The 15,152-nt window shown below is 39.0% G+C and overlaps 1 protein-coding gene across 1 annotated transcript in view; it reads left to right on the top strand.

Moving 5' to 3' along the window:
- The window catches only part of LOC138183918 (homeotic protein empty spiracles), a 53,021-nt gene that overhangs the window by 21,642 nt on the left and 16,227 nt on the right, over positions 1-15,152 (top strand). The window contains exon 2 of the mRNA XM_069121474.1: positions 3,531-3,703. Coding sequence (XP_068977575.1) covers positions 3,531-3,703 — 173 coding nt within the window. The remainder of the gene's footprint in view (positions 1-3,530; positions 3,704-15,152) is intronic.

Here is a 15,152-nt window from a genome sequence, read left to right on the forward strand (position 1 = left end):
TTACTTTCAAAATTAAACGAATCTATGTAAATATGAATTCGAACGAAGAAGACCATGAGACTAAAAACGCAAAAACATTTTCTACGTCCGATAAATTATAAATTACGTTGCCTCAATGCTCTGATCATAACTCGGTTCTAAGAAAACATGTTCAAAATTATCAAACATCTCACACGTTATATATATATATTACTCGAATAATTTCATTAATTGGAATTAATAAGAAATCGATTTATGTCGTATATATTTAGACGTCATATGGTTGGTTAACGATCTGACGATCGAGAAAGTAATTAGTTTATATCAAGTTTCGATCGTCTTCTTCTCTTTCAATTAATCGTCGATTAATCATCGAATGGTTAGGAGAAGTTGTCCGTTCGCATCGACAGAAGGTGACGTTTCTGGAAAATAGAGTCACGACCAAGGTATTAACGTTTCTATCCATCCGTGCAACAACTTTTCACGCAATAACGACGTTAATGATCAGTCAGATGTTATCGAATAATAACTGCAATTATTAATAGATTATCGAACCGCGACTCGCGTGGATTTCGAATTAATCGACGCGTTTAATGCGACGGGGCCTTCGTGCTCGTTGTTGCCTGGTTGTATCGCCTCTTACCAAGGAATAATTAATGAGCTGGTAATAGTGGTCTTAAGTATACCGGGAACATTTTTCATCGTTCCTCGCGATTCTTGAAACTTTAAAATGGATAAAAGCATCGAATAGTGCAGAATCGTAATTTCATGGAAGGAAGGGTATCTATTATCTTGCAACTGGCGTCTGAATAAAATTTCAAAGAATTAAAAATTCAACGTCTAAGAAACTAAACATCGATCACACGAAAGCTACATATTTATGCATTTATTTTCCTCTACTCGCGTTTCATTTGTCTATCGCGTTTCATTCCTATTAATCGCTGTATCAGCGTTAGATTTTGCATCGAAGGGAATTTCGAGAAAACGATCGAGTAACATTTTTACTTAACCGCTAGTTTTCAGACTTTCGACTTTTATACTTTGAATGAACGTCAATGTTGAACGTTAAACGAGCTATTAGAGTAAACATAACATCATTTCAATTGTCATGAGAAAGAACGAAAGAAGAATTTCGAACCAGCAAACCCGGTTGCTTCCTACAAAAATACGATATAAAGCAAAAAGAAAAGGATAAGGGGAAAATCAATGTAAATTCATAAAATGACATGGAATCTCGAGGACAAGAAGAAATATCACTGATTTCGGTAATTGATTGAAATAATTGATGGTAGTAATCGCGACACGTGTTCAGCCGCTATTCACAGGAACAAAAGGAAGCTAAGAGCTAATTCAGTTCACGGGCTGCCGATCGATCGGACGAGGAGTCGCATTGCCATGCAAACGCATGAAATGTTAACTGGGTCTTTAAGTCGCACGCATGGTGCGCGTTTCTCGATCGAGAAGGTCGAGGTAGAAAAGAGACCGCTTTAATGGCCACATCACGTATGCACGCGCTGGCTTAAATAAGACGCGTTTTCCACGTGCTTCGTACGTTCCTTACGATCTCAGGTTCTCGTCTAAACGCATATCCTTGATAGATGTTGCCTTGGCCGCTTGTAAACAATGCTACCAGCATGATCAAACAACGATTGTCAGTCATCGACAGGTTCTCGATGATCGATCGTGCGCTTTGAAAGTTATAGCACACTTTATTCTTATTTTCTCCTTGTTTAATCATTTATTTACCTATTTGCAAGTGATACGTTGAAAGATTTAATTCTTTATATTCCGTCGAGTTTACCGTACAAAATTCAGCGTTGGTAATGTGAATATTTTCTTTCATCGTTCTCACTGGTAAAATTAAATTTGCGAATTATTTATGCTCCGTTTCTTTCTTCGTATAAAGCTGTAGATTCGATTCTAGACGTTGGCGAATTTCTAGAAATCCATATTTATTATATCGAAGTCTATATTAAATCGTATTTAGAAATGACGAGGAGTTTTGCGTTCACTGAAGTGTGATGTTTAATCTGTCTGAATTACCTGTCTGAATTATCTGCCTGAAACATCGATGCTAGTTTTATCCGGATGATTCACGTAGATATCCTTTGATCTTAAATATTAAATACACTGATCGTTCCTCTCCATTTATTTATACTCTTTTAACGATTAGGTGTTACTCGAATTGATATTGGATTTCTCCGCAGGCGCGTTATCTTCCACACGAATTTCTAATAATTCAATTCGAATTATTATCCAACACGCGGAAACTCGCTCCTCGTACGTTTTCGAAATAGAAATTATTACTTTCAAAATGTTTCCCTCTACAATCGTATTCGACTGAACGATTTGATTAATTTATCGCATAATAAAGATTTCTAGAATATTAAAGGTGGAAAGTTAAGTCACCATATTATAATCGAATCGTACGACGATATTAATCACGGTTACATAATCGAGAATGGAAGCTGGCGAAACGAAAAGGGATAAAAAGAGCGAAATCGAATTCGATCGAGGTCGGAAAGTAGCTCGGGATAGCTGGGACCCGCTGGTCGAGAGAATCGAGCGATTTATCGTCCCGAGCTTTCCCGGCAAAGTATCCCCGGCCGACTTCCGGCAGACGTAGGTATCGGTCGATCGACATGACTCTTTCGAGGTGGAATACTCAATTACCGAGCGAGCGGACTTCTAGGTAGCCAGCGGCTCGTGCAGTTCGTGTCCGTTTTTCTCTTTTTTCCTCTTTTCATTTTCTTTTTCTTCTTTCCTTTCCTCCCCAACCCTCATTGTTCACCGACTCTTTATGAACGAACGAAGCTTGCGTGTCGTTGGTTCGTGACGACGCGCGGACAACGTCGATGATGAGCGTCGTTTAAAAATTAATTGCCACCTAATGAATTTTCCCTGAATCGCGTTATCTAACGTAATATAACATTTTCTTTCGTTGCGTCGAAAATTTCTTTCTTCTTCCAAGTTTTCTATTCCTTGCGCTTTGTATTTTCCTTAGGTTCCTTTAGGTGTTTCGTTCTCCGTTTCTCGTTACGTTCAATCTTTTTACCTTTCATTCTCCGACTTTTTGATTTTTATGAATTGAAGTAGAATTTCTAAGATACCTGGACAGTCAAGCAGCACATGGAATCGAAATTGTAGCGGGGGTGTGTTCGAAAAATGGGAATTTTGTTCAAGTTAGAAGAATCCAAGTTGGAAGTAAGAGCTTGAGTAACGTAATAGCGTGCAGAAGTTAAGATACAGTCTGTACGCGATTCGATCTTCCACGAGAGAACTGGATCGTTTATCTTGGAGCCAAATTTTCTTTTTTTTACCGACCTAAGCTTTCAAATCATCCGAGAAAGTTGTAGAATATTTATCAATGTCTCCGGCGCGGTGTATAATTGTCGAAATTTTTTCCAATGAAAATTGAGCAGAGAGAGATCCGAGTAATTTAAAGTTAACCAGTACCAATTTCTCCTTTAAAAAAGAAAGGAAACGAGAATTCCAGTTAAACGTCGAATCGCGACACTGACTAATTCATGGGTTTCTTGCGCGTATTCCAGGCCCCGACATACCAGGCTTTCTTCTGCAGCCATTCAGGAAGCCGAAGAGAATAAGGACGGCCTTCAGCCCCAGTCAGTTGCTCAAGCTGGAGCACGCGTTCGAGAAAAATCACTACGTCGTCGGTGCGGAGAGGAAGCAGCTGGCGCAGGCGCTCTCGTTGACGGAAACGCAGGTAACATCCTCCGCCTATTCCATGGAATCAACCCTTTGCGCTCCATATTTTTGTCGCGCAGTGTTAGTATTGATCCTATATTAAATCGATAGTAATTCGAAGCATTACGTAGAACCTTGTAGACCGCAAATGTTTACGCACTTGCGGGAAATTTCAAAGTACGTAGAAAATGCACAACGATCGCAAGTGTATATAAAATATTCAAAGTAAAATATTCGATTCTTCGCTGCAGCCTTTCCTAAACCTTCCTCATTCGTGCCATTCTATTTCGTCCGAGAAAGCTTTACGCGAGCCCAGTTACGTAAAAAGGTGCATAACATGAATATACAAACGTATACATTGATCGGTAATAAATCGAAGAAGTTTAATTTTAATTGTAATTTTAGTTGTAATTTTCAACGATTCTCTGTTATTTAATTAATCCGAAACATATTGGCGAGATAAGCGTGCTTGTTCATTTATGCGCGAAGAATTAAATCTTGGCTGCATGTTTGATATAACAGAATACGTTCAACGTTTTTCTTTTAATTAATCGGTATTTTGATATTTTACAATTGAGACGTTACGTTGTAATAGATGTGTAGGATAAAATGTTGTTACAAGTGTGTTTAAGGTAATTTTAGAAATCGTAATCCTAGCTCCAAGCAAATACTTAAACGATTTTTTAAAAAGCTTGTGTTCTAAATCTATGCCGTGTAGTGAATTCTTTATGATCTTTGCACGACAGATGATCGACAGTTTTCGTTTGACTGGCGTATAGCAGTTGGAAAAATGTTCACCTACTCACAATCCTGTTACCATAGTACTTTCGAGTGAAGTATTTAAGTTCCATTCCTCTCGTTGTTCGCAAATATATGAATTTGCATAAATATTCGTACTCCAATAACGATCTGTTAAATCGAATATAAATTCTGGAGAAGAACAATTTATAACAATCGTCATATACTGTTCATAACTTCGATAACGATTTCAGTGCTTAGCTTACGTTAGGCGAATTCTAAGGAGGAAGTGGCACTCGTCTCGATATAAATCTTTCTAAATTCGTTAGAAAAATTAGGATCCTGCTATAAAAGAAGAGAAAATCGAAATTTGATGGATTTCGTGCAATTTCACGGAGCCTGGCTGCGATCAGATCGAATGTCGTGCAATTAAATATCGGCAATTAGTAAGTTAAAGGGGTAGGAATAGAAGACGAGGTGATGGGCTGATGAGCATCTCGCCGCTGGAGAACAATTATTTCCGTCAAAACGGTTTACAGAAAACGGAGAAAAAAATGAAAACTCGCGTCGGCCAGAGGATCCGCTAGGTCGAGCCGAGCGTCGTGGCTAATTACCCGGCAATTAGAACCGTAATTACAACGCGGTCGGATGCAAGGGCGCGAGCAGTTCAGCCGGCATCAAATTACTCCGTTTAACGAGAACGGCTATTCAATTATCGGGAACGTGGACAAAATTCCGCGACTATCTCACGCACTGCATCTAAAGCCACGTGCACAATGTCACTGAGTTTCTTTAATTTCGATTTTTGTATTATGCTGCAAGTCTTTTAAGATTTATCCGTGTCTCGATTCCGAATTCTGTTACAATTGAGAGAAATTCCTTGAACAACTCTATTATTCTTCGATTATTTCGATAACTGGATATTAAGGGCATGTTTGTACGAGTTTTAATAGCAAGATTTGAAATATTGCGCAGAGTATCGCGGAAAAATGTAAAGATTCGTGTTTCGCGTTCTGACGGATTTTTTCAACGATCATGTCAGTCGTTGATTAATTCGATAAAGTGGTAGGTTAAAGGGAGACGTATGCGAAGTTTAACGCAAGGAATCAAAGGAAAATGATCGTGACACAGTTTGCAAGGTTTTTCTCAGAAATAATTCTATATTGTTCGTCGATTAATCCGATACGGTACCAAATTTGGTAGAGGAATTTAACATCACGGAACCTAAGCGAAATAAGATTTTACCTCGATGCTAACCGAAAATGCATCGCTCTAAATTCAGACCTCCAACACAAAAACTTTTCATCTATAATATGGCAGAAGCGTTCGAGGCGTAATCTGCCTTAACAAGGGCCCATAAATCTTAAGTTGCCGTTTCCACCATCTTTCGATCCTATCTCGCCACCTAACCTCCTCTCTACTTAAATCAATCTTCACCTTGCAACCTACCATAGAAACTTCATACAGCAACGAAACCGATCTGACACCGGTTTCCGAGACTAGTTTCGCAAATCAGCGTCCATCACACCCCATAATTCCCAAAGTATCTCTACATCTACCTCCGGAGCAGGCCTTAAGCCAGTTTCCATGGATGCAGAGGAACTCGCAGTGGCCTTTATTCGTTCCCTTAATGGTCGAAACGTACGAAAAAGTAGGGACAGGAGCGAGTAACGAGAGGTTTCATATGCTAATAGCCGATCGAGGGGTGGCGAATTTTAGGGTGGTGCGTGCTGTGCTTCTGTTTCTCTGTGTGCATGCACGAGGTCGTGTGTAAAGCGGTGCGTGTTGCTGCACGATCCAGATGCATTACGTGCATATATCACGGACAGGCGTCGCGTTATGTATTCCATGGGCGTAACACGGTTCAAAAAAGGGAGAGGGCAAGCGTAAAGGGGAGCGTAGCGGGGTGGTATTGTGAATTTAAGCCGGGAGAATGGAGGAGAGCGACTCGACGCCATCTTGGTGTCACGGTGGAAACAGGCTTTCGCTCTTCCGCGTCCTCCACTTTGGCCCCTCGTTTTCTCCGCGCCCGTAATTTTCCGCTAATGGGAAATAGAAACTTTCTCGCGGCGAAAATTTGTGGCTTCTCGCGATTAAAGATTATATCGGGTTTGAGCGATGTAGATTTTCAGCGTTATCTGTAGTATAACCTTAAATGGTATCTAACCTGTAAAAATTTCCATCTAACGCAATTTGCATAAATGTATAAGAGCGTAAGATTTTGGACTGGGATTAAGTCGAGTTAGTTAGAGGGCCTGTTTTATTCGTAGAAATTCCAATTTCTCTCGTCGAATTGTACAGGCGCGCTGAATTTGACGCGGTAGATTTTAGACTCGAATGAAATTAGGCCAAATTATGTTTTATTTGTAGAAATTTGAATCCTCCGCGGTTATATAAATCTACGAAATTGTGTAAAACTGTAAAGTTCGATCTGTAGAAGTTTTTTTTTGTAATGACTTTGGAACTCTTTTTCTTCGATAAAAGTTTCGATGTATTTCGATGAATACGTAAGTTCGAGGATGATAGGTTTCGGATTGAAATTGGATGGTGTTCGTTGTTGTTCGTCCTATAAAAATTCTCTAGCATCTACAAAATACGTAGGATTTTGTAAGATAAAAATTTCTGCGAGCGTAATTACGCAAAGCAGGGGCGAGGAAGAATGATCGCGTCGTTAAGGTTATGTTTGAGATGCAATTAACGTGGAACGGTACAAGTTCAAGTGGCACTTAGTGACCCTCTAAACACCGCGCATAGATGGTTGCGTGTTGCGCGTTTTACAAGCCTGTGCTTAACTCGTGCTCGTTAATTAAACTTATTAAGCGAACTCGCTATTTATGCAAGATAACTAAAGCAAACATTTGAGTCAGTTTATTAGTCATTACGGCCGAGCGAATGAACTTTTCAACGGGAAAAAATTTCGATAATTTTCGATCGAACCTCTGGCAATTTCTTTCTTAGAAAATTCACTTTATTATTTTAATTTCAGATACGAGAAACAATTGATGGTAATTGATGTGTATTTTGCATAATGCTTATTCACGACACAGTGTCGGACGTTAATCACTGGTTGTATTTCATTATCTGATTCATCGAAGAGGAAAATAATAAAACTGGCAATCAGATAGAAAAATCAGATTGTAGGATTACAAACGCTACTTAAGAGCAAATCTGTTATTCAAGTCGCAGGTATACATATACTTAGATCGTTCTAGCCAACCTCCTATTTTTCTTTGAACGAAAGGAACGAAAATATCAGAGGTTGATTAAATTCTTCGCTATAATACCTTTTCCTTTTTCATATTTCTTTGAAACCAAAAAACATACTGGCTTATTCTTCGTTTTTATAGATACCTTTACATTATGAAGGATCACGTGTCCTTCTCTTCCGAATATTTCTGTCGCAACATTACGTCCAATGTACAGAATACTGCAAACTATCGTTGACACTCGAAAAATCCTTCTTTCGTAGCAATATCGTCGTTTATTGCGAATGCTTTCGCATTCTACAAACTTTTAGTAAAATTTGTTTCGATCTTACTCGATTCGCTTCGGACATTATGCAAACCTATTCACAGATTTAAATCTACAGTCTAAAATAACACGATCCAGATTATAGAAAACAATAGAAGTTACGGTCTGAATTAAGAAGAAAAAAAAATTGATAGTTAAAGAAGACAGGCGTACAACGACTACAGAAATTCACCAAAGGCGAATCGCGTGTATGCTCGCATAAGCGCGCCAGACCGCTTGTTCTCGCTTGTTAACATTCATAAAGCGGAGCATGAGTTACACGCGACCCTGTGGCCCTCATTAGGCCCCTAATTACGTGCGATTAGCCTCGTAATTATCCAGCGAATACCTTACGCGCAATTCGACTTAAATCGCAATCTCGTTTGGCACGAAGAGAAAATTGTCCTGTAAATTTAGATGTACGACAGTTTCCATGGCTGGTGGATAATTGACACACGTAATCGCTATTTGTGAACCACCGATGGTGTTTGATTTAGCAGTCACGTCTGAAAATTTCTCCATTCCTAATTATTTTATCCGTTTCCAGAGAGGGAGAGAGAGAGAGAGAGAGAACGTTTGATAAAGCGTATGGTTAGGTACGTGGTGCCATTTTACGAGCAAGTCTTTGCCGTTTGAAACTTTAGTCTCTAATGAGTTAACGATTAAGAGCTTGATTTAGTGGTCTTTAGCGATTGCGTGATGACGGCATGATTTTAGTGACTAATGGGTAGATTGCCGAGTGATGTTAAAGAAACGCAATTTAAATAGAGATTTTTAAATTACAGATAAAATAGCGATATAGCTATAAGCTCTTAAATCGTATAGAGTAGCGTTATGAAACAGAAATATATACGCTGGCCTCTATCTTAAGTTAGAAAAGAGATCAATGCAATTTTCCATGATCAATGACGCCGGGTCGATATGTCGCACTCACAGAACACAGTAAAAGGATGTTGAATTACGTTTCAATAAACGTGGCTATATCATTCTGCTTTTATGATTTTATAGAAACTATAAAATGGAAAAGAAGGCCCGTAATTCGAATTTATCACACGTAGTAGCGGATTAACTATCTGAAATTTGTTATCTCAGGCCAATAAGAAATCGACGTTACTTTCCTATCGATGTCAGAATCTCTTGAAAATTGAATATCCTTTTTTGTCCATCTCCTATCACGTAAAATCCAAACTGTTTTTCTAATCTTCCAACAACGAACTTTCACCGCGCGTATCTTTCCAATAAATTCAAACGGTCGTACTATAAATCATCGATAAATATCACAGAACATCGTGCCGACAATTACTGTTAAAATCCAAAATTAAAGACGCGATGATGAAACGATAAGCTCGATGGCTTCTAATTACCAAGGTGCCTCCTCCACGCGATTCTTTAATTAAAATATGTCCGAGGTTCTCGGTGGGAACGTCCAGACGTGTTGTTCAGGACTACTGTTGATGGTTTTACAACGTTGATCTGTTATTATAATAAAGTTATGGTCACGCTAATAACTATCCCTATGACCGTATTTTGCCAGATTGTTATCGTTAACGTTGTTAAATTTTCATTAAGTTGGCTGCATGTTAAAAGGTAAGGATTTGTTAACAAGCATTGAGAGACGGATAAAAGGCAATTAGCAAACGTTAATGAGGCTAGTAACAGTGGCTTTTCCACCATCGATGCAAGACGATGCGTTTCGGCGATTTTTCTCTCCGCCGTTGCGAGATTTGAATGAGAATTTATTATTTCCTCGCAGTTTTATAGACATGTATTTTCTTTTTTTTTTTTTATATCGGGGACTTTTTTACTGTTTTGTATTCTGAGCGTTATGGAAGGAGAGATAGTTAATTGCTTCGCGTTATCTCGGTCATCGTTAAATTCTTGTTAAACGGTTACCAATAGTTCAGACAAAGCTAACGATCGATAGATTCGAAGTTAACGAAGCCAGAAACTTTCCTGACTTAATTGATTCTTATTATTTCTGTTATGATCCTTGGCATTAGCCTTTTGACCAGGAAATGTTCACTCTATTTCCACAATTTTCCCAACTATATTATTAACTATATTATTAGCCAAACCGTATTATAACCCATTAGCCAGGTACGTTACATTAACGCAACGTTTCGTTTGTGATTTTCCCTTAGTCAATTCGTATCGTGGAATCTCATCCAACTGAATTGAATTCACGTTGTGATGGTACAAGGCAATTCCACGAATTTGCTCAACATCTTTCCCAGTTACTGTTTTTTCTTCTACCTAAACGCTGGATGTAATTTTACAATAGCCGAAGAAAATGAACTACGTGTCTTTGTTCGAATCATAAAAATCAGCTTATTTAATGAACATCCGCAGTGTACATTGTACTGTGACCGAACGATAACTTACGTTATTTGCATCTCTTAATAACCTTTTCATCAATGTAACTTCCATCGTTTTACTGGTTGGCCTTTAATTAATTAAGAGACACTAAAGGAGGTAGCTGCTGAATATCGGTAAACCTATCGTTTCAACGTGCAGAAATATTTCAGGAAAAGGAGTAGCGATATTTTGTTGACCACCGTAATATCAAAAAAGGATGGAAGCAAAGCGAAGGCAATTTTCTCTTGTATTTCGTGCTTCGTTTTTACGTGGGCTAGACCGCTAGGCAAGCCTGATTCCGGCCCGTCCAATTATCCTCGCTTAGTAATTCTGTTTTTGCACGGCGAAATATGAAACTGAGGCCCTTCTTCTCCTCTTTGTTATCGCTGCAGTTGAAATCGCGAACGATGCAAGAAAAAGAAACGAAAAAAAAGAACAGAAGAAGGAGAAAGAAAGAGAACTAATTGTTAGGCCTGGCGAGATCATGCATGCGGAAAAGGTTCGTCCTGGGGGATGCAAATGCGTCGGTTACTGGATCGCTCGGTCTTATTGCCGCTGACGAGCTTTCACGTCGCAATTAGCGCGCCGACGCTCCGGTTAAGCAATTAAAGACGAACGAGTACGTTTGTGTAGATGGCGCGTGAACCCGAAGAACCGAATTGATGAAGAGATAACAAGCAGCATCGAGCAGGTGAATATGTTGCCGCTCTTGTCCCAACTGTTCCGTGTCCATGTTTGGCTCGTGTCATTCATCGGTTGTGAAATTCGTCGCGTTTCGTGTTGATGCGTACGATCGAGAAATTGGCCAATGAAATTCTTAATTAAAGGAATTTTTTTTTAATTAGATCAACTTCTGCAGATTGAATGCGCTTACGGTCGGCGATAAAAATAAGCCTATAGCTAGCGAAAATAAGCATCGATAAAGTATATCATTTGTTTTGAAATATAATTTAATTAATTTAAATTATATAAATATTAATTTAAAGTTGTTTGTTAAATAACGCGTGTGGTACAAGGGTCGGTAAAAATAAAGCAAAAGTAAACTTCATTGATATACGACTGTATCTGAATGTAAACTATTATGTACATGAAATCTAATTATACGAATTGTTTGTCTCTTGACGACTTCATGTAAGTGGAGTTCTACTATATATCATCTGTTGCAAATGGGTTAATTGGCGAGGATGTAATTATGCAGAGGTGTGTGGAAGATATGATGGAAGAGTTGGAAAGTTGTCAGGATGATTAAAGGTGTGTTGCCTTAAGGTGGGCATTCTGCAGATTTTTTATCCATTGACAAGTATGCATTGTAATTATCTGCAGGCAGAAGGCGAGATGAAACTATTAGAACGTTGCCAAAGGGATGGAAGAAGAGATCTTGCGACAGAGATGCTTTATATTCAACGATGCGATCGTGGAAAAACGAGGGTGCAAAATGTTAGAGCAACGTCTGGCACTAAGTTTGCGTTGAAAATTTGCTTCCAAGATTCTTTGGCAAAATGTCGCTGGATTTTTTCGATAAACGATAGACGTAATATCTTCTTTCGTTTTCCAAGTTTGTCGAATAGAAATCATGCTGCACGTATGTGTAACAACCCTCTAAGAAATAATTTTCTTGATTATAGGCCTCTTAATAATTAAGACGAAAGGTATATTTCGTTACGTTATATAAAATCGACATGAAACATTGCTCGAAAATCAATACCAATCAATCGTGCAAACTATAAAGAACTATTTAAGAAACTATAAAGAAAGGACGGAATCACGAACATGTGCTTCGACTATGGAAAAAGCGTTGCAGGGATAGTCGCAGGATTAATGACGCGAATCATTTTCCATCGGAGCTTTTAAAATTGATACCACGCTGACGACTTTAATTGATTACGAGGCCGCCGGAAGACGATTAATCTCCAACCCTTCTCCGGATTTCGATCAACGTTTCGCATCGATGATTAATGCCAATATCGCTACAATGTTGATGACTCGGGGCTGTAAACTCGATGTGCGTATACATGTTGCCACGCGTGTTTGTGTGTGTGTCGTTAGAAACGATCCACCGAGCAACAGCGTTAACTTTCTCTAATAAATCCACGACAACGACACACGTCGAATAAACATCGTAGCGCGAAGACGATTCTTACGAAGCGAAGATAAAGCACGGAAGAAGAGGAGACGCGTGTGATCAATTATTCGCCATAACGTAATGATGTTTCATCGAATTTTTGAAGACGAAGAAATGCGAATTATTCGCCGTACCGTTTAATCGGTAGCTTACGTTTATGATAGAAGTGTATCCCAGTGAATATACTTTCACGGACTATTCTGCGATAGTTGCTGCAAGTTCGTGGACTATTTGATCGCATTTGAAACGTGAAATTGATGTCGTTTGGAAAGTTGATTTATAGAGCAGGCGAATCGTTCAAAATGACTTTTCTATCGAACGTTCTGTGTAACGATTGATCGAACGAAGATTTCGCTGTCGGAAGAAATTGAAAATTCGCAAGCTTAAACAAACGAATACAAACTCTTACATTAACGAACATCTTGCAATGATCCAACTAACTCGAGAAGCGACTATCGTTTGCTTAGATATTTCCTTCCATATAATCTAAACTTTGTTCAACTCAATCGATAGCTCTGTTGAAAAACTTTCAGACAGCCAAGCTCCACGTTCCAGCAGAAAGTTTACGATACAAATTGCGAATATAACGTGCGAATTGCAATGTAACCATTCCCGTATAATCCAATCTTAGTTTATAATGCAAACACAGACGACAGTTTCGTCGAAGAAAACTTGGAGAAAGGCGAGTTCAAAATTTCAAGGGACACTTTACGATGCAAATTGTACGAATTGCGATGTGACTATTCTCCTGTAACGTCGCGTTAATCGCAATGTAAACCAAGTATTGAATCGAGCATCATTCGCCTGGATACCACGCGACTCGGATGTTTCGTACCAATCATCGTGACTCTCGCATCTCGGGCTTACGATCTCGAGTCATTAAACCGTCGGTACACGGGCAATAAGATCTGCAAGTCCATGCATCAGAACGGACGATCTTAGCGTGGAGGAACGATCGGTATCGCCGTGTGCTCGTAAACCTCGAAACCAGCTCGAGAGACGGAAGATCGAACCTGGCCCGATAATTAACAGCGCAAAACCAATCGAGATCGGCCGCTTGTTTGCAAACCAGAAGATGGACCGTTGCTTTACAAAGTTGCATTAACGAGCATAGGGAAAAACTAACAAGAGAACGCCCCAATGGATTTGTATCTTGGTCACTGAAGAATTATCGATGTCTCGACGTAAGAACTCAAACAGCATTAAGCACGATTGTCCGTGATTAATAGCGGCGTGCGGGCAAGAGATGAAGTATGAGACAGATTATTAGCGGACGAAGAAGAAACGATCGAAGAGAGAAACAAAACCGAGGAAAGTTGCAAAAGGAAGAACAACCGAACACGTCAGCGGTTAACACCTACAATTAGCGAGGCAAAGAGATCAACAGCTGGTAACGTGTTAATAAATCATCGAGCGGATCGTCGTCTCGAAAGAATAAAGGTAATAAGTAATTGCGGAAATAAAAACACTTTGAACGAGAGACGAGTGAGATTTCAAACGACAGATTGAGAGAGAAAGTTCAAAATGTTGATCTCCGATCATTACGCGCACCATGAAATCGTTACGGATCGATCGTGAATATTTATATGTAGATCGGTATTTTCGCGACCACGAGTGAAAAAATGAAAACCAAGCAGAGGTTTCTGTTTCACCTACTAAATATTGAATACTTTGCTTTTCGATATTTCATCCTACATATTTTTGTATATTATGCAAATTCAGGCCTCTTTTTGCACTCTTTTTAGTTGTAACTAGCGAGGCAAAGATCTAAAATTCCTAACGGGTTAATAAATCGTAATATTGTCCTCGTAAAAATGGAAAGCGGTGAACTAACAGCGGAAATAAGAATCTTCGAATAAGAGAAGACTCTAACGGCGCTGACATTCCAAACGAGAGACTGAGAAAGAGAATGAGAGAGAGAGAGAGAGAGAGTCTTTTGCTATTATTCTACGAAATTGCCGTGTTTTTCATAGTTGATTGTAAGTAGGTACTTATTAGCAGTTATAATTAACGAGACATTTGGTTGGTAAGCAGAAAAGAAGGTCAGCAGTAAATCAGACATTTGTCGTCGCGGTCGTTCTTGCATATAGGTACCTGTCTAGACCTTACAAAGTAATCGGTCGAGTATGGTTAACACCGGTTTAAGCCGGGTCCGTAAATCATCCAGTTAATTGCCGCTTATCAGCGTAACGACAGAAACGTCTTTTCGCGGCTGTAGGAAGGCCAAGGGAGGCGGAGAACACGAAGGACAATGAAAGGGGTCTGTGGATGGTACAGCGTTGGCCAAACGTTGCTCTAGATCGAATTTATTCCACGTCTCTTATTCGTTATTTGAAATTTTCAAACTGGAGAGACGGGTTAATATACTGTATAAAATATTGGTTCCATTCGAGACGCTAATAGTTTGTTTCCATCGGCTTTTATCGATCCTTATCGATAAAACGAAATTGGTTTGTCAGAAAGAAGTATTCTTCGAGGAGTACACAGATGTATGTAGTGTCATAATAGATGGGATATTATAGTTTTGAATAAAAATATAATGGATAAGTAATGGTTCGCATTTTACGCGAGGAATAAGAGATTGATATCGATTAGGAATCGAAGGAACGAATTGGAATTAAATAACGTATAAACGATCACGTAGAAGTAATAAGAATATTAATAAGTAATAAGTAATTCCAGAGGATGAATACAAAGTTCCCATTCGAAAGAAGTAAAAAGTAATTACATACTTTGAATAAGG

Source organism: Bombus flavifrons, chromosome 10 (genome assembly GCF_040668555.2).
Source record: "Bombus flavifrons isolate JBK064 chromosome 10, iyBomFlav1_principal, whole genome shotgun sequence".
Lineage (NCBI taxonomy): Eukaryota > Metazoa > Arthropoda > Insecta > Hymenoptera > Apidae > Bombus > Bombus flavifrons.